The sequence below is a fragment of the Cavia porcellus genome, unplaced genomic scaffold, assembly GCF_034190915.1.
Source record: "Cavia porcellus strain 051 isolate PalLab524CR breed Dunkin Hartley unplaced genomic scaffold, mCavPor4.1 scaffold_7, whole genome shotgun sequence".
In the NCBI taxonomy this organism is placed as follows: Eukaryota; Metazoa; Chordata; class Mammalia; order Rodentia; family Caviidae; genus Cavia; species Cavia porcellus.
The window spans coordinates 16,018,132-16,042,903 of NW_026947490.1; the positions used below are offsets into that span (position 1 = coordinate 16,018,132).

General features: G+C 37.8%; 2 protein-coding genes across 7 annotated transcripts in view; one reads left to right on the forward strand and one right to left on the reverse strand.

Moving 5' to 3' along the window:
- The window catches only part of Znf569 (zinc finger protein 569), a 100,707-nt gene that overhangs the window by 13,667 nt on the left and 62,268 nt on the right, over positions 1 to 24,772 (forward strand). For 3 of the 6 annotated variants that reach the window (XM_063252104.1, XM_063252096.1, XM_063252100.1), the window contains exons 2-4: positions 6,047 to 6,659; positions 21,331 to 21,525; positions 23,888 to 23,928. The gene's annotated coding sequence lies outside the window, so the exon portion shown is untranslated. The remainder of the gene's footprint in view (positions 1 to 6,046; positions 6,660 to 21,330; positions 21,526 to 23,887; positions 23,929 to 24,772) is intronic. The other 3 variants (XM_063252095.1, XM_063252097.1, XM_063252094.1) reach the window with 3 other exon arrangements.
- On the reverse strand, positions 11,739 to 24,007 carry LOC134470278 (zinc finger protein 570). Its single transcript, XM_023564012.2, has 4 exons — positions 23,840 to 24,007; positions 16,171 to 16,297; positions 15,758 to 15,853; positions 11,739 to 13,586 (listed from the first exon to the last, which is right to left on the reverse strand). The coding sequence occupies exons 1-4, from the start codon at positions 23,870 to 23,872 to the stop codon at positions 12,229 to 12,231; spliced, it is 1,614 nt and encodes a 537-aa protein (XP_023419780.1). The 5' UTR covers positions 23,873 to 24,007; the 3' UTR covers positions 11,739 to 12,228.

The following is a 24,772-nucleotide window of genomic DNA, read 5'->3' on the forward strand; positions in this document are numbered from 1 at the left end:
CTTTTGGGTTAGATGGGTTTCTTTCTTTTTTTTTTTTTTCTGGTACCAGGGATTGAACTCAGGACCACAGGCTTGCAAGACAGGCGCTTATGCCATTGAGTTAAATCCCCAGCCCCTAGATGGGTTTCTTATAGACAGCATATGGTTGGATGTTGTTTCTTGATCCATTCTGCCAGTCTGTTTAATAGGTGAATTGAGACCATTTACTTTAATGGTTATAAGACTGTTATATATTGGTTTATTGTTGACATGTTATCTTTCTGCTGTTGCATCTTTATCTTTCCATTCTGTTTAATTGTCTGCCTTGCTTAGTGGATTTTTCCTATGTGTTTCTAAACTGTCTTTCAGTATTCTTTGCAGGTTTGGCTTGGTGATCATGAAGTTCTTCTTTGTCATTGAAGTTTCTTATTTCTCCATCCATTTTGAAGGACAGTTTTACAGGGTACATCAGTCTAGGTTGGAAATCATTTTCCTTTAGGATGTGGAACACTTCACTCCATGCTCTTCTTGACTTCATTGTTTGTGTTGAGAAGTCTGCTGTAATTCTGATAGGTTTTCCTTTATAGGAACTCTATCTTTTCTCTCTTAACAGCTTTTAATATTCTGTTCTTATGTTGGATTTCTGGGACAGTGATTATTTTATGTCTGGGTGTAGTTTTATTTTGGTTATGGCTATTTGGGGTTCTATATGCTTCACTAATCCATATGTCAGTTTTCATTCTCATATTTGGGCAATTTTCAGCTATTACTTTTGTGAATAGCCTCTTGATATCATTTGTGTTATCCCCTTCTTTTTCATTTATCCCTATCAATCTTATGTTGTTTTTCTTTGCATCATCTTGCAACTGTTAAATTGTTATTTCCTGATTCCTTGTTATTTTTGACAAGGAATTTTTCCTTTCCTTTTCACTAGCTGCAATCTTGTCTTCAAGGTCTGAAATTCTATCTTCTCTTTCATTGAGGCAGTTTTGACAACTTCCAATGGAATTTTTGATTTCTTGTACCTCTCTTTGAATCTGTTTCATGTATTCTGTTTGTTTCTTATATTGTTCATCCAAGGACTCTTTTTGTTTTGTCCTTATAATTTTTTAACTGTGTCTTCTTTAGATGTGTTTAGCATCTCTTTCATTACTTTTATCATTTCTTCTTTTACCTGGGAGATTACTTCTAGTTTGAATTCCTTTAAAGCTTCCCAGAGTTGCTTCTTTATTTCACTTGCTATTATTTCAGGGAGTTCAGGTGTATGGCATATATTTTCTTCTATGTACATGGCTCCTAGCCTTTCTTGGAATGGACTGGAGGTTTGAGATTGCATTTTGGTCTTTTTTCATTTTCCTATATTTCTGTGTTTCAAATGTTGTTCCAAGAATTCCCCTGGGCGTGCTGGAAATTGTCTTTGCCCTCGGCTCCTGGGACTGAATGGAGGTTGCTGAGCATGGTCCAGTCAGTCCCACAGGACCTCCTGTGCCACCTCCAGTGTTCCAGGAAGATGGGCGAGCACCTAACCATTGTGGATGATGGTCCAGAGTTCTCCCCAGGCAAGGACCAATGCACTGGAACTCACTTCATGTGCTCTCAACTCCCCTGATTGAAGAAGGTCACTGGGTGTAATCTAGTTCGGCTGCAAAACCTCCCAAGCCTAGTCTAGTGTGACTGGAAGCTGGGCAGGTTCTTGACCACTGGGAGTGATGATCTTAAACTCTCCCAGGACTCGGGATGGCGTGCATGAACTCATCTCCTCCGGCAGCACAGTTCCCTCCAGCAACCCAGTTCCCCAGATTGAAAGAAGGTCACTGGGTGTGGTCCAGGCAGGCCTGAAACCTGCAGAGGCCAGTCTAGTGTGGCTGGAAGCTGGGTGCGGTCCTTGACCATTGGGAATGATGTTCTTAAACTCTCCCTGGGCTCAGGATGGTGTGCAGGAACTCACCTCCTCAGGCAGCACAGTTCCCTCCTCCGGCAGCCCAGTTCCCCAGATTGAAGGAAGGTCTCCCAATGATTTTAATAAAATTATTTTAACATTTTATTATTTCACCTCATTATACAAACTGGTAAAATACATAGGAGTTAACACCCATTACATTTTTATTTATTTTTATTTTTAAGAGAATAAAACAGAAGAAAAGGAAACAGAACAAAGCAAATCAGAACAGAACTTTGTAAACAATACAGGACTTCAAAACAAGACAACAGGATATCAACAGTGGCTACTATAATGTCTCTTGTTTTCTTCAAAATAGTTGACTATAACTTCACACATAATAATATCAAATATAACAAAGTAATATAAAACCAATCAAGAGAATGGAAAGCATTACAGGACTTCAAAACCAAATGACAGGAAATGAAAAATGGTTATTATAATGTTCTCATTTTGTTCAAAAAAGTCATCCATACTATCACACATAGTAAAATCAAATAAAACACAACAGAATTGAACCAATCAAAACAAAAGAATAAAAGCACGATAGGACTTCAGAGCAAGATGATAGTAAATCATAAATGGTTACCAGTAAATCATAAATGAGACATAATGTCTCATTTTCTTTAAAATAGCTATTCATACCATCACATATAATAAAATCAAACAAAACAAAACAAATAAAACCAATTAAACAAATGAAAGCATTATAAGACTCCGAAACAAGGCATTTGGAAACCAACCAGGATTACCATAGTACATCCTGTTATGTTCAAAATTTCTGCCCATATCATCAGACAAAGTAAAATCTAAGAAAACAAGACTGAACAGAGCCAAACCTAATAAAATTGTGAAAACAATACAAGCATTCAAACAAGACAATACGAAAGTAACAGTAGTTACCACCTTTCCCTCCCAGGTATTTCCTTCCCTATCACTTTTTCAATAACTATTTTGCTTTATTTATTTATTTATTGGGGGAATCAAACTCACAACATCGTGCTTGTTGGGCAAATGCTTATGCCACTGAGCTAAATCTCCGGCCCTTATTTTGCTTCTTGGATCCCATTAACTCTGTTTTTTATGCTAGGGTTCACTCATATGTGTTCCAATTGTTTCACCCATGAACATGACCTCACTTGCATCCATTTACCCTTGAGAGCCTCGAGATTATCGAGGCTCTTTATAACTGAGTAGCTTTTGATTGTATGAAAATACCATATTTTTTTTATCCATTCTGCGATTGATGAGCAAGTTATCCTTGCATTTTTTTCTGGTCTCCTGATATATGGGACAATTGTTTTCTCTCCTTTGATTTTTCAGTCTATAAATTTCCTTTCCAGTTACGTGTGTTTCTTGTAGGGACCGGGGATTTAGCTCAGTGGCATAAGCACCTGCCTGGGGAGTGTAAGGTAGTGAGTTTGATTCTCTGTACCAAAACAAAACAAAATGTTTCTTGTATACAGCATATAGATGGATCTTGTTTGTTGATCCACTCTCCCTGTGTTTCTTTTTATTGCTGATCTGAGGCCATCTACATCAATGGTTACAACCAACATACATTGGTTTGTCTCTGTCATGCTATTCTCCTGCTGTGGGCCCTCCACTTTTTCCCTTCATTCAAATGCCTGTCTTGTTTGGTGATCCTTATCTGCTGCTGTTCCTGGAACCATGATCATCTTTATCTCTCTCTAGCATATCCTTTAGTACTCTCTGTATGGTTGGTTTGATGGCCATGAATTACTTCAGTTGTCTTTATCATGGAAGTATCTTATTTCTCCATCAATTTTGAAAGATAGTTTTGCTGGGTAAATAAATCTGGATTGGAAGATGTTTTCTTTCAGGATTTGAAACACTTCACTCAAGACTCTTCTTGACTTGATGGCTTGCATGGACAATCTGCCATGATTCTGACTGGCTTTCCTTTATAGGTAATCTGTTTCTTTTCTCTAACAGCTTTTAATATTCTGTTCTTGTGCTGAACTTCTTGGATCTTGATTATTATATGTCTGAGTGTAGATTTACTTTGGTTATGGCTAGTTGGAGTCCTATATGCCTCACTTATCTGCATGCCAGATCCTTTTTCCATGTTTGGGAAGTTTTTCTACTACGACTTCTGTAAATAGCCTTTTAATTTCATTTGCGTTGACCCCTCCACTGATACCTATCGCTCTTAAATAATGCTTTTTTGTGTCATCTTGCAGCCATTGAATTGTTATTTTCTGATTCCTTGTTATTTTTAAGACATCTTTCCTTTCATGATCGCTACCTGCAGTCCTGTCTTCAAGGTTTGAAAGTTTATCTTTGGTTTCTTTCAAGCGGTTTTGCCAGCTTCTGATTGAGTTTTTAATTTCCTATATATCTCTTTGAATCTGTTTCATGAACTGTAATTCCTTTCTAATTGTTCATTCAAGGTTTCTATCATTTTCCTATGCTCCTCTTTTTTATCTATGTCTTCTTTAGATATGCTGAGCAGGTCTTTAATTATGTTTGTGATTTCTTCTTTTACCTGAAACATTACTTCTGATTTGATTGCTTTTATAATTTAATGGAGTTTTTTCTTTTTCTTTCAGGTGCTATGCTCTCAGAGATTTCAGATGTGTGACTTCTGTTTCCTTCTATGACTGTATCACCCAGACTTCTGTGTGGGCTGGAGGTCTACGACTACCTATTTCTCCTTCATCTTGACATTCTCCTGGGTTCCTCCCAACATGCTGATTGTGGGGCCACAGGCACTTCCCACAATGACTGCTCCCCCCAACAGTGTAGCAGAATGGGACAGGGAAATGGGTTCTACTGATCCCAGATTTACAGGGAAAAAGCAGGGTATTGGGTAGGCTTTCCAGACTTATGTAGCTACAATGGGGCTTCCCCGATTAATCAGAGTGTGTGGAGGTGGGGCTGCTTCTCTCAGCTTGCATGTCTACACTGGAACTTCCATGGTGGTGGTAAGCACAGAGAGGCATGTTTGTCTGATTCTCCTGGTAGGTGATGGCTGTCTGAAGGAACTAAGGGCCTGGTGCATATTTGATATTATGCACTAAGGTGCATATTTGATATTAATATGACACTTCTATATTTTTGGTGCATATGAAACTAATGTGCTGATAGTGAAAAATCCATGTACTGATGACTGAACTGTTTGTCTTCTATTTGGTTAAAATTCAGCTGGTGTAACCCTCTTATTTTTTTCAAAGTGCCTAGCTAAGTCAAGTTTTTCAGTTCATTGAGAAGTTCCATTGAGCTATACCAAGTGTCATCAGTAATGTTTCTTTTAGTACCTTTGAAACATTTCACAAGCCTAAGAACAATTCTGGTAACATTTAATAAAGTGGATTTGTTTGGATTAACTGTCAACACTAGCATATATTTCTGTATCCACATATAATGAGGCAGCGTCAGGTAAAATCTACAGCTTTACATTGGCTTGTTAGATATATACAATCTAAAACCGCATGTGTCTTGAAATGGTGGTAGCATCTCATCTAATTAGGTGAATTCCAGGAGGATAACATGACTTTTACCTGTGACAAATTCATCAAATAAGTCTGAGACTTGTTTATTTTGACTCTCTTTTTTAGTTATGATGTTATCAAATCTAAAGCAACATACTGAAAATGAAAATGGAGCCAGACACACCGTAGCATGAAAAATGAGTCTTTCTGTTCTATGTGTTGTGTTGCCCACACTGCTCTTCACGGCCAGACTTAAAAACAGTAAAAACTCTATAAAAACTTAGGTTAGTGCTTTGGCACACAAAAAGAGTGATATGGTTTTTACTACCAATGGTTTCTCGGGACCTGATAATATTCTTCCTTGAGAAATCGTAGGAGCTTACCATGGATCTGTTGCATGCTGGATTCAGTACTCCTCCTGGTGGGAGACTATAGAAACACTAAATAATGTTGACAAATTAAAACAGCGCTTTAAAATTGCGCGTGGTCCTCAGCATCCGTCTGTAGCAGCTACAGGTTAACAAACTCAAACTGATACACCCCTACAAACAAACCACCAATCTAGCTACAAAGCCAAGCCAGAAAACACAGGAAGAATGCAGATTTGAGGAAGCCTTGAGTCCAGAACATGAGTCTCTCTGTCTCTGTCTCTGTCTCCCTTGCCTTTCTCCAGGTTCTTGCTTCTTAGAGAAGAGAAAGTCCAAAGGAATGCTGGCAGTCCTGCCCTCCATGTCACCCTAGTGAACCTTCAAGGTGGACCGCAGACAGCGCTCCCGCCAGAACTACAGAAACTGCTTCTGTAGCCTAGAAACCTCAAAGGCTCCTGGTTTCCACTGCTTCAGGGTCGCATCTCTGGACAACGGTGGTTGGCACCGTGATGCAGACAGGTGCTGGCACATGCGCATGCGCAATGGCAGGCGGAGCTCGAACTCCAGGCGGCCAGACAGGCACAGCTGGACATGGTAGACCCTATCTCCCAGAGAATGTGCCCCTAGTCTTCCTCTTCCACAACCTAATCCACCAGACTTCTAAATTGCTACTTCGGCCCAGTGGTAATTGAGAGTCACATAACTGGGCATGCCAGATTCCCAAAATGTGTCAGATGAGGGTGTGGATGATACTGAGTCTGCAAGTGGGAAAGAATCCTAAAAAAAAAAAGGCATTAACTGAGAACTCCTGCATCCGTTATAGGTGGCCCTGACTTTGACCTCAAACTCCAGGGAGCCCTGTGTCTGAGAAGAGTCTTCTATGAAATGATATACAAACACAAGCAGAAGTACAACAAGGTATAGCAATATTTTGTGGGCCACATGCAGATTAGAAACCTAGGATGTAAGATGGAGTTAGAGAATGTTTCAGGGATGGAATTTCGCTATTCCAAGACTAACCATGACACCAAGCTGTGCTGTCAGTAGTACTCAGGACTGTCCCTCTTCCTCCAAAAGGGTATTGAAAAGCCGTATCTAGAACCACAAGAGAAATTTTTCTGAAGGCCTTAGAGGTTTACCAAGGACCAAAGAGAGGCTACTCAAAAGAGAAATCCTCTGCATTGTGGCCACTAGACCCTCCCCAAGCCTGCTCAATTTCCCAGTAACAACAAACAGTGGGAGCCAGGTTCTTCAAAGCTCTTGGGCAGTCCCCCAAAATGAAATACTCAAAAATGAAAAGAAAATCCTGAGAAAATGGTAAACAACGTTGGGAGACTGAGGAAGCCCATAGTCACATTTGTAAATGAAGAAAAGATCTTTCTTTCCTTTCCTTTTTTTTTTTTCTTTCTTTCTTGACAGGTTGGGGACGAGTGGTCTCACTATGTTGCCCTTGTGACAATCTCATATAATTAGCTGGGAAAATTAGGTCCCATCCACTAATTTTAGTAATGCACAAGTCTACTGACGCAGAACATAAATATATCCAGTAGGGGAATAAAATAAATATGTCCCCTATATAAGGCTTACTCAGGCATACTAGGACATGAGCACATTATGCTCCTTACTGAAACTATTTATGTTTCTGTAGCTGTACATCATATGTTAATTACATTATTTAGAGAATGCTCCAACAGCAGCAGATACTCATTCCTTAAGCATCCATAGATGATTCACCAAGAGAGATTATATCTGAGTCATAAAGCAAATATCAATTTTTAAAGCATTGAAATCATAAAATATGCTCCACAATCATAATGGAATCAAACTAGAATCAATACAAATAAAATCAATAGGAAATCATCAAACATTCAAAAAGTAATACACTGCTAAATAATCCATAAAATAAAAAGGAAGTCTCAAGAGAAAAACACATTGAACTGGAAGAAAATGAAATATTCATAGCAGTTTTACTAGGAAAAATGCAGAACTAAAATTCCAGATATTCTTCATCAGGTGAATGTTTAAACAAACTTCAGTATATATGGACTAATATTCAGTAATTTTTATGAAATTATTTATATACACAATTTAGACAAATACCCAAGGGATTATGCTGAGTGAAAAGAAACCTCAACACATTACATGGCATAAGTCCATTTATGCAACACTCCTGAAATGTTAAAATTATGGAAGTATAGAAAAAATTATTGGGTAAGAAACTAAAGACAAAAAAGAGAGTAAAGACAGGAAGTAACAGTACGAGAAGTATGTGGATATGTTTATAAAAGAGCAGGATTCTTTGTGATGAAAATACTGGAAACATGAAAATATTCCTCATCTTAGTACTAAGTTAATAGATACTGGCATACATCACCAAAACTGTATAAAGCTAGACCAATAAAGAGAAAAATGAGTGTAAGTAAAACAAAATTCAAACATCAGTGGCTTGTATCAATGTCAATACTTCGGTTGTAATATTGCATTATAGTTTTGCAAGATGTTATTTTTGCAAAAAATTAGGTAAAATGCACAAGGGATCTGTATAATTGAATATATTAAATATTTCTCTTCAGTAAACTCTTGAATAGATGAAATTTGTTCTCTTAATAGATTCCTCCAGAAGGACAGTGGATATACATGTTGAAAACTGTTCTTTTATAGTTTTGTATTGAAGGACAGCGTGACTTGGTATGAAATTCTTGGCCCTGATGATACTCTCGGTCCTTCAGGTGTGTTAAGTTCAGGACCTCTCTTAAGTTCACACAGTAGTAGACAACTGAACCCAGAGACTCTGCACTGAGCTACATCCCCATTGCTTTCCCTTTTTTCTTTATTTTTTATCCTGTTTTTAAATTTTCGAACAGAATTTCACTAAGTTTACCCAGTCTGGGCGCAAATTTGTGATCCTCCTGTCTTAGCCTCTCAGAATGCTGGAATTATAGGCACAAGCCACCATGCCTAGTTCCTCTGAAATTCTTGTTTGGTTTTCCATTTGACTTGCAAACAAAAATACAATAAAAAATTTTAACTCCTCTACAATCTGGATACTAACTATAACTACTGTGACTAAGTTAATTTAAACATGTATCTTTTGCCAGAGGATTTAGCTTAGCAGCATAAGCACCTGCCTGGCAAGTAGAAGATCATGAGTTCAATCCCTGGTACAAAAAAATTTACATATATATATATATATATATATATATATATATATATAATTATTATTATTATTATTATTATATGTCTTTTACTCTGGAGTTACCGGGACTTACTCTGTGGGACCTACTTATTTGGTCCTGCCCCTGGCTTCTATTGTAACAGCCTCATTCTATTTCCTTTCTTCAGTTGCATTTTACCTTCACTCCCTCAATAGACTTTATAAAAGAATAACAATAGCTACCAATAAATACTGCTAGGAATTTAATATGTATTACAATATCAGTTAGCAGTTCTAAAACAAAGGTAGAATTATCTCCCATTTACATCCTTTCTGAATATACGAAGGATAGTAATTGGCCCGTCACAATTCTAGAAATTTCAGTTATGTTCAACAGGAAATTAATAAATCATGGTGCATACAGAATGGGGCCCTGCAAACATTAAGATGTTAGGGAAAGTAGGCTGATAATACCTTCAGTATAAAAATAGTCTCAAAGCCAGACATAATTGCACACACCTGTAATCCCAGCACTCACGAGGCTGATACAGGAGGGTTGCCATGATTTTGAGGCAAGTACAGGCCTACATAGTGTGACCCGGTTATCAATCAATCAATCAATCTCAAGACACTCAGGAAGTCTAAATTTTTTAATAGTGGTTGCCTCTGGAAATTGATTACGTGAGTTTTTTGGGGAAGAAAATTGTAAATATGGGAACATCAGAAACATACCTAGAGCATTTTAAGGATCTAAGTGACAAAACAAACATCATTTAAATGTAATTTTTTATTATGAAGTACTTTAAATACCAAGATACAGGGAATAAACCCAAACTCATACACTCACAATCAGCTTAATCTAATTGTAAGAACTGGCTGTCCTTGCTTATTTTTTAAAGAAACAAGTATTTTCCCTTTGCATCCTTTCTTCAGTCTTCTTTTTCTTTCCCTCTAGAGATCACCATTATGATTATTTCCATGAATGCCTTTACCTTCTTCATACGTAGTACTTAGCCATGAAAAATGCACATAACATCAATTTATACATTTTCAAGCTTTATGCAAATAAGTGGTACTGTACCACACAAACTGTTCTCTAGTTCAATTTCATTAATATTATTTTAGGGACATATCCATGGTAGAAGTATCTGTAGTTATCTCCTGGGCTTGGTGGTGCGTGCCTATAATCCCCATGATCAGGAGGCTAAGGCAGAAGGACTGCCATAAGTTTGAGACTAGCGTGGCTACACAGTGAAATGCTGTCTCAAAAACAAACAAGCAAATAACAAAACAGAGGTGTCTTTGTTATTAGTTTTAAATTGCATTCTAACTTACGCTCAGTCTAGTGGATAGGTTGCTTCTAACTATATTCTACAAGTAATGCTGCAAGACCTTCATGTATGTCTCTGAAACATTAAGAGAGACTCTGTAGAGGTTTAAGTGAAACTGCTAGAGTATTCACATCCTCATCTTTACTAAATATTGCTTAATTATGCTAAGTACAGTCAATTCCAATAGTATTGTGTGTTCCCTTCCCTCCACATTTTTCCAGGAATTGACACTGTGATACTTTTGCTTGTGTGACCATTTTGAAATAGTTTGTGATTTTATTTTGCATGTACCTTACTGCTAGTCAATTTTTCTAACACCCTCCAAATCTACCTTTTCACTAAATGTTATCACCATAAGATTTAATATTAGATTCCATAATTCTCTTGTTAAGAATTTACATTTCGTAGGTGAATTTCTGAACTTATAAAATTAAAGGGCAATAACGTGCATAGAGGAATTTTGGCTGGAAGTACAGTGAATTAGGAAGAACTGTCAACTTCATTGTCTTGAGTCTCTTCAGCACCTGCTATATAACATACCTCAGTTTACTTTTTGTTATTCTTCAGTTTTCTGGACTTAGAAAATTGATGGTTTTATATATGTGTTAAATTTTTTCACCTCTAGAATGTAATTCCATTGTTGTTACATTATCTCCTCATACCTCAAACAGTGTCAAACACTAGCTACTCAGTATTCACTAGTTTTCTTTCCTCAATTCCTTTTGGGTTTCAACTTTGCAACCACTGGATAAAACTTAGAAACTTTACATTTTCTTCTATACTATATAACACTTTACATGTTTTCAAAGTTACCTGAATTTATCCATGCAAATACCTGTTTGGTGCTTTTTAATGGGACATATGAATTTCTGTATATGTTGGTTTTCTCTAATTGTAACCACTGATTTTCCTGTTCTAAATATAAGCTGTGCATTCTTCCAAGTGAAACCTATTTTTAAAATTCTCAATAAAACTGCAAATACAAGTTGTTCAGTCACATGATGTCATAGTAGAGGTGGAACTGAGTTTCCAGAATCTAAGGTCTTAATCCTGGGAAGTACCTAGTGCCTAGAGGAGAATAAGGAATAAAATAAGGTGAGTGGTATGAAAAATAATGGAAATTGCTCCCATGAATTCTCTTTAAAAACTTTGTAAAACTGGTTATAAGTATTACAACATATAGATTGTGTCTATATTGATTGTTCAGTTATCGTCAGAATAGATGATGTCTCTACATTGATTATTCACTCAGAGGGCATACTCTCACTTATATTCTAAAACTTTTAGATTTTCCCAATTCTGATCTGGTGTTTCCCAAGAATAGTCTACTTTGTCCACAAACACATCTTGTCTGATCTGTGAGAAGTGACTAATACATGTTGAGTATGTAGAACAGTGCCTAGAGTGTAACAGGCACTCAGTACCTATCAGCTATTATTATTTATTGAATATCTGCTCTAGTTGATATACTATGTACTTTACATGCAATTTTCTCACGTTATATGCATCAACTTACAACAGACACTATTTCGTTTATTAGTCACATTTCTACAATATAATGTATTTTATTACTCCTATTTTAAGAATTAAAACCCTGAGGTTTACAGAAATTGTTCAGTCACACAATGTCATAATAGTGATGCAGCTTTGAGTTTCCAGAATGTAAAGTCTTAGTCCTGGGAAGTGCCTAGTGCCTAGAGGAGACTGGAATAAAATAAGACTGAATGGTATATTAAAATAAATAATGAAGAGTGTCACAATTTCAAAGGCTGCAGATAAGAATCTAAAAACAACAGTAAGCAAAAAAAGTTTAACTGGACATAGTAATATGTTAATTTTTTACTTTGTAAAGATGTTTGCATTATGGGAATGAATTTCAGGGTAAAAAAAAATGAATACAGGAAAATCTGGTAGAAAGCAGTGAGATGCATCTTAAGCCGTAAGGTGACAACATTAATGAGTGACAAGTATATACATTCCAAGAATATTTGGTAAATAGGATTTATAGGACTTGGTGGTTGGCTGGATTGGGCGGTGAAAGTGATTCCCCAATGTGAATTCTCTGATGATGAGCAAGATGTGCATGTTGTCTGAAGGTTTTCTTGCATTCTTTACATTCGTATGGTCTCTCTCCAGTGTGAATTCTTTGATGTTGGGCAAGGGATCCACAGTAACTAAAAGCCTTTCCACAAACATTACATTCATAAGGTTTTTCTCCAGTATGGACTCTCTGATGCTGAGTAAGGGATGAGTCATTGCTAAACGCCTTCCCGCATTTGATACATTCATAAGGTTTCTCTCCAGTATGAACTCTTTGATGTTGAGCAAGATAAGCAATCTGGCTAAAGGCTTTCCTACATTCCTGGCATTTATAAGGCTTTTCTCCAGTATGTATTCTCTGATGTTGTGCAAGATGTGAATTCTGGCTAAAGGCCTTCCCACATTCTTTACATTCATAGGGTCTCTCTCCAGTATGTATTCTGTGATGTACAGTAAGGTATGCACGAAGGCTAAATGCTTTCCCACAGACATTACATTCATAAGGTTTTTCTCCAGTATGTACTCTCTGGTGTTGAGCAATGGATGATCTATTGCTAAATGCTTTCCCACATTCCACACATTCATAGGGCTTCTCTCCAGTATGAACTCTTTGATGCTGAGCAAGATAGGCAAACTGGCTGAAGGCTTTCCTACATACCTTACATTCATAAGGTTTTTCTCCAGTATGAACTCTCAGATGTTGAACTAGATGTGCATTCTGACTGAAAGCTTTCCTACATTCCTTACATTCATAGGGTTTTTCTCCAGTATGAATCCTGTGATGCTGAACAAGGTTTGATCTCTGGCTGAAGGCTTTTCCACATTCTACACATTTATAGGGTTTCTCTCCAGTATGAATTCTTTGATGAAGAGTAAGGGATGAGCTCTGACTGAACACTTTTTCACAATCATTACATTTCAAAAGTTTTTTCTCTGCATAGACAGTTTTAGGTCTAATAGTCACTAAATTTGTTTTAAATCTTTTCTTACATGTATCATGTTTATATACTTTTTCCTCTTTGGGGATTATCTGTTGTGCATGAAGGAAAGTGTTCGGATAGAAACTTGCCCAAGATTTATTATAATCTTGGTCTCTTTTATCAACAAAGGCTTCTGTATAAAGGATTGTCTCTTCCTTAAAACATGCATTTTGATTTCCTGGTTGCCTCTCAAAACTGTCTTCATATTTCCAGTCTTCTCTCAAACTGGAGTACTTAAGGTCACAGCTTGTAAATTTTTCCATTATCTTCTGCGATAACTGTTCTTCATAAAGTTCCTGCTTTGGTGTTAATTTGTCAGTATCACATACAGATTTCCAACCTGAAAAGTAATAAAAAGAGAAAATTTATTCTCTGTTGTATACCAGAAAGTACATTTAGAAAAGTTATACCTGTGAATTTAATAGCAAGTAAAACTCAAAAGTACACTGGCTTTTATAGTACTGAAGTATACAAGAAGAGAAACTAAAACTACATCATATAGAAACCTCAAGATGAATGTTTATAATAAAATCAAGAAGAGAAATCTCAGGCCTAGAAGGTATTATAGATATGGTTGGACCCAATTATAATTTTAGAATTACTATAGTCATTGAAAAATCTGTTTCTTATAGCCAGTTAAGACTATTTTGATCAACTATTTACCATGTACCAGATACTGTTCTAGATGCTTTCAGTACCATAAAACAAAGGTCGTAGCCAGGCATGGTGACATGTGCCTGTAATCCCAGCAGTCAAGAGGCTGAGGCAAGGGAATCATTGCAAGTTTGAGACCAGCCTGGACTACAAAGTAAGTTCAACGACAGCCTGAACTGCATAATGAGACCCTGTCTCAAAAAGAGTAAAATAAAATAAAAGAACAAAGGTCCTTAGATTCATGAACATTATTTTCTTAGACAGAAAGCAAGTATAAATTTTATTGTATATTAAAGCACACTCAGTGCTAAGGAAAAAGAAAACCATGGTAAAGAGATCAGGAGTGCTGGTGAAGTTCAAGGCAAAACTCATTAATAAGGTAACATTTGAGCAAAACTTTGAAGGAAAAAAGTATTATGTGTAAAAGGAATAGCTAGTTTAAAAATTCTTAAAAGTAGAAGACTGTTTAATATGTTTCAGGAATAGTAAGAAGGCCAGTGTGATTACAAAAGAGTAATAGGAGATGACATCAGGAGGTAAAAGATGATCAACTTATTTAAATTGTACATGCCTTCCAGTGAATTTGGGTTTTATTCTATAAAAGAATGGAGGACACTTAAAATGTTTTGAGTAGACAAGTGGTATCAGACTGCTGTCTTTAAAAATTACTGCAAGACGGGAAACAAAGGGAAAAAGAAGGAGATAAATTATAATAATCCTGGTGAGAGTTGGCAGAAGTATTTACATAGACTTTTTATTTAATTACATATATATGCTTATATATACTTACCAGGTGTATTACCTGGTAATAGTGATGATGAATAAAATCTTATCATATATCCTTTTCTATGCCAAACTTTTTTCTTAAAAAATTGTATAAGAACATAAAAGATTAGGTAGAGGCAGTGGAGGCATAATATGGGATGTAGGGTGACAGAGGTGTTTACAATGATAGCAAATTAGTTCTTCCTTTCACCTTAATGTTTCCTGTGTCAATTGGAAAATTCTTCTCATACCATAAAGCTAAACACTTATACTCTTCTCCCATTTTCTAGTTGCTACTGTATTTTGTTAAAGATCATCATTTTTGCAGACTCTTCTGCTTCTCACTTTTTCTCTATATATCCTTTATGTCAGCATCCTTTTCATATAAGCCATTTTACAGCTATACTTTATCTATGCTACTAGTATATTAATTATGTGTATATACACATAACACCCTATCACCTTGGAGGGGAGAGAGTGAGCAGGAAAGTGGTGTTGAAAGTACGCTATGTAAAGTGCAAATTCAGTAATGCTGATGTAAAGCATAACTCCATATGCTTCCTTTTTCTCTGAACTGATCATTCAGAGAAAAAGGAAGCATATGGAGTTATGGTATTACTACTATAAATAGTGGCTAACAGCAATTTTTACTAGTTCATACTATAGGATAGAACTGCTACAACACTGTAAAAGCATTATTTTCTTTCAGGAATGACAAAACAAAAACACAGAGAGGGCTTTCCTCAAGTTTCAATACATGTAAGTTTCAGACAGGACTTAAATCTGGTACTTCATTTACAGCTTATAAAGCTCAAGAAGTTATTAAATTGGGAAGATTTTTTAAAGACCAGAATTATGAAATGGAGAGAGAATAGGACTCAGAGAATAGATAAATAAACTATTAGAAAGAATAACAAAGTATAAAAGTAGGGACAGTTAAGAATAACAAATATGGGAGAATGTCCTAGAAGATCCCACATTTCTGTTAAGCCCTGGAATGTTTGAGAACATGTCACAAATAGCAACAAAGAGATAATTTCTTGGAGCTGTCACCTGCAAAGATTTTTGTCTTCCAATTTCCTCTTCACTCACCTGAGCTCAAACCATTTGTCAGCTCTCTCTTCACCATCCATGGCTCTTTTCCTTGTTCCAGCAATAATATTACACTTGGCTTAGAAAAGCAAAGACCTGAATATATATAGAATTAATTTAAGTCATGCTGTGGATAATGCAGAACTCATTCAATTATCAGCAGGGAAGAGGTAGCTTACAGTAAGTCAAAAATGATAAAGGACTTGTTTTAGAAGGCCAGGGAAAATAAAGCTTTAGGCATAGTTCAGTAATAGACATGCATGGCCAACTCCATAAATACCAAAGCATTTGTTTGGCATAGGCAGCAGACATAGCGCTAAGCTTTGCAGATGCTCTCCAAAAATTCATAATGGTGGTAGCAAAGTGCTCCTTAGGAGTAGAAGTTCGACTGTGCAAGGGGAAAAATTCCTTACCCAGTGATGCCAAGATCCTGTAATTCTCCAACATCACATTACTATACAAATGCTTTTGAGAAGAATCCAGACAATCCCACTCCTCTTGGGAGAAGTCTACAGCCACATCCCTGAAGGTCACTAATTCCTGAAAGAAAATAAATAAATTAAATAACTTCCTCCCTTACTGTACTCACCTCATTTGCTTTGCCCCAACATATTGAGCTTTTCCTGGTATTTCACCCTTAAATATGCCAACCATGTTCCCTCTCAGTACCTTGTACTTCTTAAATCACTATGTATATAAAAAAAAGCAATGTTCCTATCACAATGTTTTTGAGACAGGGTCTCACTGTGTAGTTCTGACTAGCATTGAAATCAGTATGTAGTCCAGGCTGGCACTGAACTCCCAGTGATTCTCCTGCTTTAGCCTCCTAAGTGATGGGATTACAGGCATGCAACACCATGCCCAGCTTCCTATCACAATTCTTATTCTCTTATCCCTGTTTTATTTTTCTCTATGGCACATATTTTGTTATTTTTGTTGTCTCCTTTTTCTCACTGAAAACTAAGCTCCATTAAGGCAGATTTTTTCCCCCCTTTGGTCACTGCTATATCCCTAATTATGAAACAGTTTCTGGTACCACTGGATATTCAAACATCCACTAAATAAACTGAGGAACAAGGATGTATCTTGGTGGCACACCTGCCTGGCAAGCATGAAGCCCTGACTTGGACTGCCAGTACCAAAACAAACAACAAAAAACCCTAAATAAATTGAATGAATGAATGGTTTGAAAATTTCAGGAACTAACCAGGCCTGGTGGCATATGCTTGCAGTCTTAGCACTCAAGAGGTTAAAGCAAGAGGGCTGCCATGAGTTCAAAACCAGCCTGGTTACACAGAGAGATCTTTTTTTTTTCTTTCAGGAAGTTATGAGGGTGTCATGGTTTACTTCTAGATGTTCCCCCAAGAAACTTCTGCACTCATAGGCAAGGTTTTGGAAGATAATTGCATTATGGGGACTTGTACCTAGCTTGCTGCTAGGAGGTGGCCTCTGGTTAGAAGAGGTAGGTCACTGGGTCAAGGCCTGGAAGGAATTATGTCTCCCTCCCCAGGGCCTCCCTTCCCTCTTGTGCTTTCTGTTGACCAGGAAGTGAGGAGCTTTTCTTTTGCTGTGGCTCTCTGCCATGTCCTTTTGCTTTGGATTCAGCCAAATATGGATTGAATTAAACTTCTTTAAATTGCAGGTGTTGGGTATTTTGTCCCAGCGATGAGAAAGTAACTAAGACAAAGAAGATTCAAAAATGACACCAGTGGGCTGGGGATATAGCTCAGTAGCATAAGCACCTGCCTGGCAAGTACAAGGTCATGAGTTTGATTCCCAGTATTCCCCCCCCAAAAAAGACACCTGAAAGTACTGATGTCTTCCAAAAATTGTGCAGACCAAACACAGCAAGTCATCAGTTCCATTAAAATTTAAATGCTAATGCACAGTTCTTCAATCTTTGTGTGAAGAAGCAGACATTCTATTCATGGTGCTTCTGCCTGCAGGGCATGGGCAAAGTTGTTAAAAACGCTGCCGTTATGCTGCGATTCAGTAGGATTCCAGGTTTCTATCACATGACCACTTGCTGATAAAACAAATACATGTGTTTATGTATTTTTAAATTTTTACAAAAGTAAAAGTTGTGAATGTATCAAGGTAATAAAAAGATATGACTTTTTAAAGGGGCTTTTTTTTTCTTTTCTGGAACCAGGAACTGAACTCAGACCTTTGCATTTGCTAGGCAGGCACTACACTGCCAGGTTACATCCCAGTACTCTTTTCTTTTTTTTTTAATATTTGATGGGTGTGTGTGTGTGTTTGTGTGTGTGTGTGTGTGTGTGTGTGTGTGTGTGTGTGTGTGTGTGTATGTGTGTGTGTGTGCTTGTATATACCCTAGGCAAGCTTTTTACCACTAAGGTACATTCTGGCCACAATTTTGTTGCCATTTAATGGCAAACTGTCTCAGTCAGCCAGGATGGTACATGCATGCAATCCAAACTCACTTGGAGGCTAAGGCAGAAACTTTGCAAGTTTGGGCCTAACCTCAGACACGTACAGCAAACCTATCTCAAAATTTAAAACACAAAAATGGCTAGAGAATCTAAACAACTATTTTGAAGGTAACAATATGCAATGTATTATTTGAGAGTCTGGAAGAACATGGCGGATAGATAGCAGCAGCCTCAGAGGCTCTTTGAGAAACCGCACTTGAAATCTAGGAATGGTGCTGGGCAGGAAGTCCCAGGCAAGGGGGGATATTCTTTGCTGACCCAAGAACGAACTAAATTAAGAGAAACCATCTGGAAACGCAATCCTGGTGTTTCAGCAGGCACAGATAAGGTCTTAGCATGGAAGCCGGACCCGCGCCCCTAGAAACTGAGATTTGAATTACCTGCAGCCACTGTTGCATCCCGGCTGACACAGTGGGGAGAGAGGCGTGAAAGCTCAGAGAGTGGGAAGCATTGGAAGGAGTTGGGAACGGGACTGGCCGGGTGCCCTGCATCAACCCACGGTGAGTGAGCGAATCGGGACCCTTCCACAGAGAAGGAGGCTTCAGCGGAGGACATACTCAGACTGGGCAGACTTCCCGGAACGAGAAGCTGCAGTGACTTCAGTCACATATCCCCCTCTCAAGCGGGATTGGTGGGGAGTGCCTGGCCTGTGAGACGCCGCTGGCTGAGACCAAATAGGCTAGCCCAACTCAGGTCCCAGCGCCTGGAGGTACACCCTAGAAGTGAAGCCTTCAGTAGACTGACCTGGAGGGGCGGCCCAGCAGGGACTGCCCAGGTCTGTGTCTCCCTGGTGCCACTGCAGTGGGTGGGGACACCTAGCCAGCGCAATTCAAACAGACTGTGGCCAACAGGGAAGGAAGCTGGGCCTCCTATACATGCTTAAATGTAAGGAACAAAGAATATGGGAAGAGGGAGCAACAAGAAAGGGTCCTCGGCCCCCAATCCTGAGAAACACGCAATAGCAGACATGCATCACCAATAGACATAAAGCGCTATCTCCAGAGCCTCATAGACGAGTTCAGGAATGAAGTTATCAATGACCTGAAGCAAGACATAAGCAGAATAGGCAGAGAAATGCTAAGCACTGCCCAAGAAAAAACAGATGGTGGAATGGAAGAACAAAAAAAAAGGGGGGGAGAATTGTTTGATGGAGAAGATAGAGAAAACAGAACATGTAAAGCAGGTTCAAAGAAATTACCAGGAAACTAAAAACTCTTTCGAAAACTGGTATAACAGCTTGAAAGAAACTAAGGACAGATTATCTGAACTGGAGGGCAGATTTGTAATATAGGAGCATGAAATGAAAAACTTCTTAAAAATAACAAAAAAAGAAACAGCAACAATACAAAAACTAGAAGATGATAAGAGAATCTATAACTTAAGAATTAAGAACATAAGAGAAGAAGTGGGGACACAAACAAATGGACTACAAAAGCTATTCACAGAAATAATCCAGGAGAATTTCCCTAATTTGGCAAATGGTAAAGATACTCAGATGTATGAGGCATACAGGACTCCAGCCACCTACAACCCAAACAGAGCTACACCCACGCATATAATAATCAAAATTCCAAAATCCAATATAAGAACAGAATATTAAAAGCCGTCAGAGACAAGAAACAGATCACTTACAAGGGAACACCCACCAGAATTACAGCAGACTTCTCGGCACAAACCATCAAATCACGAAGAGCGTGGGAGGAAATAATTCAAGCTTTTAAAGATAATAACCTCCAGCCAAGATTGATATATCCTGCATAACTGTCCCTAGAAATTGATGGAAAAACAAGGTGCTTCCAGGATAAAGAGGAACTAGGGGAATTTGCAACCACCAATTCAACTCTATAGAGATTACTGCAGGATATTCTAAAAATGAAAAATACCAAGATTCCAGAAACAGTGGCAGAGAGGCCACAATGAATGGAGCAGAAAGCGAAATGAAGAGGACAAAATTAAATAAAACAACAACAAAAAAAGAAAACCAAAAAAAAAAAAAAACCCCACAAAATATGTAAGAAAACAAGAAAAAAAGAACTGTCTCCACAGAACTAGGTCAAGAGTTTTTCAATATTCAGTAACATTTTTTCTTACTCAATTTTATGAATACATGAATTACTTCCTTTCTATTTCTCCTAATAATGTGGTTGTTTGGTATGGTATATATGCTTCCCTAAACGTTTTCCCCAACTTACATAAATACATATAAATGTATAAATATGTATGGCAAACTATGAAAATATTTTTTCACTGATTCTCTGATTGAAGTTAATTTATCCAATCAACAGAATAAATGATGGCAATGTAAGGAGCTGAAATTCTAACCTTAATCCAAAGAAGAATGACAGTACAGTCAGGCCTTTGTCTAGAAGTATTAGTGTACTCCAGGGATCCCAGCACTGTGGGAGATGGAGGCAAAAAAGATCACAAGTTTGAGCTCAGCCTGGGAAATTTACTGACTTAGCAAGCTCCTGTCTTGCTAACTAAAAAATAAAGGGCCAGGCATGGTGGCACACACCTGTAATCCCAGGTCTCGGGAGGCTGAGGCAGAAGGTTGCTTTGATTCAAGGTCAGCCTGGGGTATACAGCAAGACCTTGCCTCAAAACAAGCAAACCAATCAACAAATAAAAAACAAAAACAAAAATAAGAAATAAGGACTGGGAATGTGACTCAGTATGAAGGTCCTCGGTTCAATGCCCAGTGCTGCAAAACCAAACATAGTCAGTCTGCCATATTTGTAGATTCTGCATTTGCAGATACAATCAACTATGATCAAAACATTTGAGGAAAAGAGAGAACATGTAGAGACATGTTTTCTTGTCATTATTTCCTAAACAATACAGGAATACAGTTATGTTACATAACATTTACCTTGTATTAAGTGCTATAAGTAATAGATGATTTAAAGTACACAGGAGGATATGCACAGGTTATATTGAAATACTGCACTATTTTATATAAGGGACTTGCACATACTTGGATTTTGGTGTTGACGAGGGTCCTGAAACCAGTCCTGCACAGATACTTAAGGATATCTGTACTTGGCTTCAAAATCCATTTATATCTCTCATCAAACTATTCTGGCATAAATCCACAGTTACCTTCAACATTTGCCCTTACAGAAAAATGGCTTCAAGCTAAGAAGAACGCTTCTTCCTAGTGCCCTGCAATGTGGTGAATGTCTTATTTCCCACATTACTTCTATCACAACACCTGAGGATGAGGCAAGTGACGTCGCTGCTCCTCACACTTTTTACCATGGCACTCCTCCCACCCAAGACACTCAGGCGTAAATCTCATGAAATCAACTGCATCAGGTACTACTCTCTTTGTTTTAGTTATCTACCAATTCCTGATACCAATCCTGTCATCCTTGAATACTTCAGCCTCTGGGTCATTGTTACTCTCCATTGTTGTTCTTTTTAAAATTTTTATTAGTATGTTTGCAATACATAATGATTAATTCCTCATGGAAAGTGGGTGTATGTATGTAACACATCTCAATTGTTTTTTCATTCTCTTTCCCTTTCTTTCCTACTCCCTCCCCGCCATCTCGTATTCCCCTTCCTATTCAAAAAGATGTAATTCCTATTATGAATCTTTTATTTTACTCTTTGTTTATATTTTGGGTTTATCATATAATAGAAACCACTTGATATTTAAGTTTGTATGTCTGATTTATTTCAGTTAACATTATAGCCTCAAGGTTTCTCCATTTCCTACAAATGACTCAAAAGTTTATCCATTATGGCAGCATAGTACTCCATTGTGTATAAACATCACATTTTCTTTATCCATTCACCTTTTGATGAACAGATAAGCCACTGTTCTTATCATAATCTTTGCCCATTTCGATAAACATAACTTGTCCCATCAGTCTTCTATCTCCCTTCTCCTATAACAAATTTGTCCTTCATATTTCCAGTTATTCGCTTCTACGGCATGATCCAGACCTTGTTATTATGAATAAGCACCAAAGCTTCCACAATCTTAATCACCACACTCAGATTTCCCCCTCCTATATTTCAATCTTTTCCTCTGACATTCCAACAGGGATAATTCTTTGACCCCAGTGGAACCTACAATTCATTGATCTTACCACATTGTCATTCCCCCACATTCTCTCATTTCCTAGCACAATTGTCAGTGTCATTTCCTAGTACAACTCCCTGCATATGCCTTCTGCGTTCTTGCTCTTCTGTCACTTAACTGTACTCCTGTGATTAAACTACAGCCATCTCTCCGCTGATTTTCTGCCTTAAAGAGCTGCACACAATCATACTAGCTATGCTAGTCTATTTATTTATTGATTGATGGATTGGTTGCTAGAAAATGGAACCCAGAAAATGGAACCCATTTCATATACCAGGTAAGTGTTATACCACTGATCTATATCCCCAGCCCTAATCGAAATTCCTGATCAATAACCTCAAGTAGGCGAAAATGCTATTTAGATGACAAATTTTTCCCTTGGTCTCCTAAATGACCACTTAATATGTTCCTCTCTCTCCATATCTTCATATCTCTCCTCCTCTATCCTTCCTCTGATATAACTGTGAGCTGTTTTACTAAAAAAGTCATTTGAAAGGAATTTCTACAAACTCCCATCACAACACCTATACATCTATCTGCATCTGTGCTTGTCTTCTCTAACTTGCCCCTATTACTATAAATAATACTTTGCTCACTTTCCAAGCAAAGGCCAACCTCTCAGGTCCTCTCACTTAATTGTCCTCTTTTTTTCAATTTCCTCTTTTTTTTTAATCATCAATTTCTTTTTTTCTACTGAACCTTTAACATCAGCATAGGAACATATACCCAAGGTGCTAATCAGCTTCCTGTCACTGTGATAAAATACTTGAGACAATCAGCTTATAAAGTATCAAAATGTGGTTTTAGAGGTTTCAGTCCATGTTTGTTTGGCATTGTTGTTTGGGGGCCTGGGATCACCAAACTAGTAAGTACAGACAGATTAAGGAAGAGTACCAAGACTAAACCCCATATTAACACAAGCCGACAATAACAAGTCCCTAGTAAATTTAGTTGAATGCATGAATAATGTTTGAGTAGTGAAAGGAATGAAGAGGATGGTTTGTAGCTGTATGTGAGAGAACAGTATATCAGGAAAAGTGAACAGGAAATGCATGACCATACATTAAAAATCTATTCAATTCAGCCAGGGGAGTGGTGCATTCTTGTAATCGCAGCACTTCGGGAAACTGAGGCCTCACAAGTTCAGGCCCAGTAGGGAATTTAGTGACTTAGCAAGACCCTGTCTCAAAAAACAAAAAAACTTAAAAAAGAGGTAGAGATATTGCTCTATGTAAAGGCCCACGGTTCAATTTCTAGTACCAAAAAATTTTTTTTCAATTTATTACAAAGAAGCCAGCATGAACTAATTGATTAATTTCTCACACAGGGTGAGATAAGTTAGATGAGATCAAGAGAGATATTCAGGGAGAGATTATGTAGAGTCTTGCAAGCCATTCTTTTATCTTGAATCTGACAGGAATCCCAATGGAGAGGTTTCAGAAGTGATGTGATTGACAGAAAAATTTCAGCAAAAAACATATCTACTTATTTTGAAAAGCAAAAGGTTTCTCTTTCAGGAAAGAGAAAACACCTACTCACCTGGTACATGGCTTTAAGAAGTCCAACAGCCATTTTTTCTTCTTCTAGGCTCTTCTCTTGAGAAATGGAAGTGACCTCAGATGACTGAGGTGAGTTAGAGAATATGAGAAACTACACTTTCCTTGCATGAATTACCAGAATGGACTTTTTTGGCTTCTTTCTCCTGCTGCAATCTTCCCTCCAATAGAGAGAGAACGGAGAATTAGGAAGTATCACACAATTTAATTCATGCCAAACTTACTTTCCAGTTTATTTTTTAAAAGTATGTTTTCAGGTTTTATAAATAGACACTGTGGAATATGATCATTTACATAAAGACACACAACAAATAGATAATTGCATCAAGATCAGATAAAATCTTGATTCCAGTCTTTCTTTACAAAAAATAAGTGATTCCAAACCTTGGTGGCACACCGGCATCACTTGGTTAATTTTAAAAGATCCTGGGTGTCAAAATCTGACTTAGACCCCTCACATACCCAGACTTAAACACTACAGTTCCTGCCATCGTCTTAACACACAGTACCGTTAAAAACCATGGGAATAAAGAATCTCAACACCCCTCCACACACACACACACACACACACACACACACCCATCCTCAAATCTGAAACAATATCACAACCAACGGTCTTCACACTATGGTCACAAAGAGGCCGCAGGTACCCGCACAACGGGGGACAGAGAATACCGACCCACTCCGGCTCACCCTCTGTGCTACCAAATAGCGACTCAGTAGCACCCACAGTCACAGAGATACGAGGTGGACACGCATATCAGATGACAGCCTCATACTGTATGGTACCAACCCCTGTCTCACCCGGAGAGCCACGGCGCGACTGGGTACGGGTGGCCAGGAGATCCACAACCTAGCGCTCACCACCAGAACCAAACTGTGGGAAGAGCTCGTTCCCTTCCCAGGGGTCCAAGGA

Bases quoted from the DNA above. Each gene is read 5' to 3' on its own strand.
- LOC134470278 (XM_023564012.2), bottom strand. From the start codon at position 23,872: ATGGCTGTTGGACTTCTTAAAGCCATGTACCAG. The intron at 15,854-16,170 runs GTAAGGAATTTT...ATATATATTCAG, and splicing joins CAGGATCTTGGCATCACTGG to GTCTTTGCTTTTCTAAGCCA. The intron at 13,587-15,757 runs GTGAGTGAAGAG...ATTACTTTTCAG, and splicing joins GACAAATGGTTTGAGCTCAG to GTTGGAAATCTGTATGTGAT.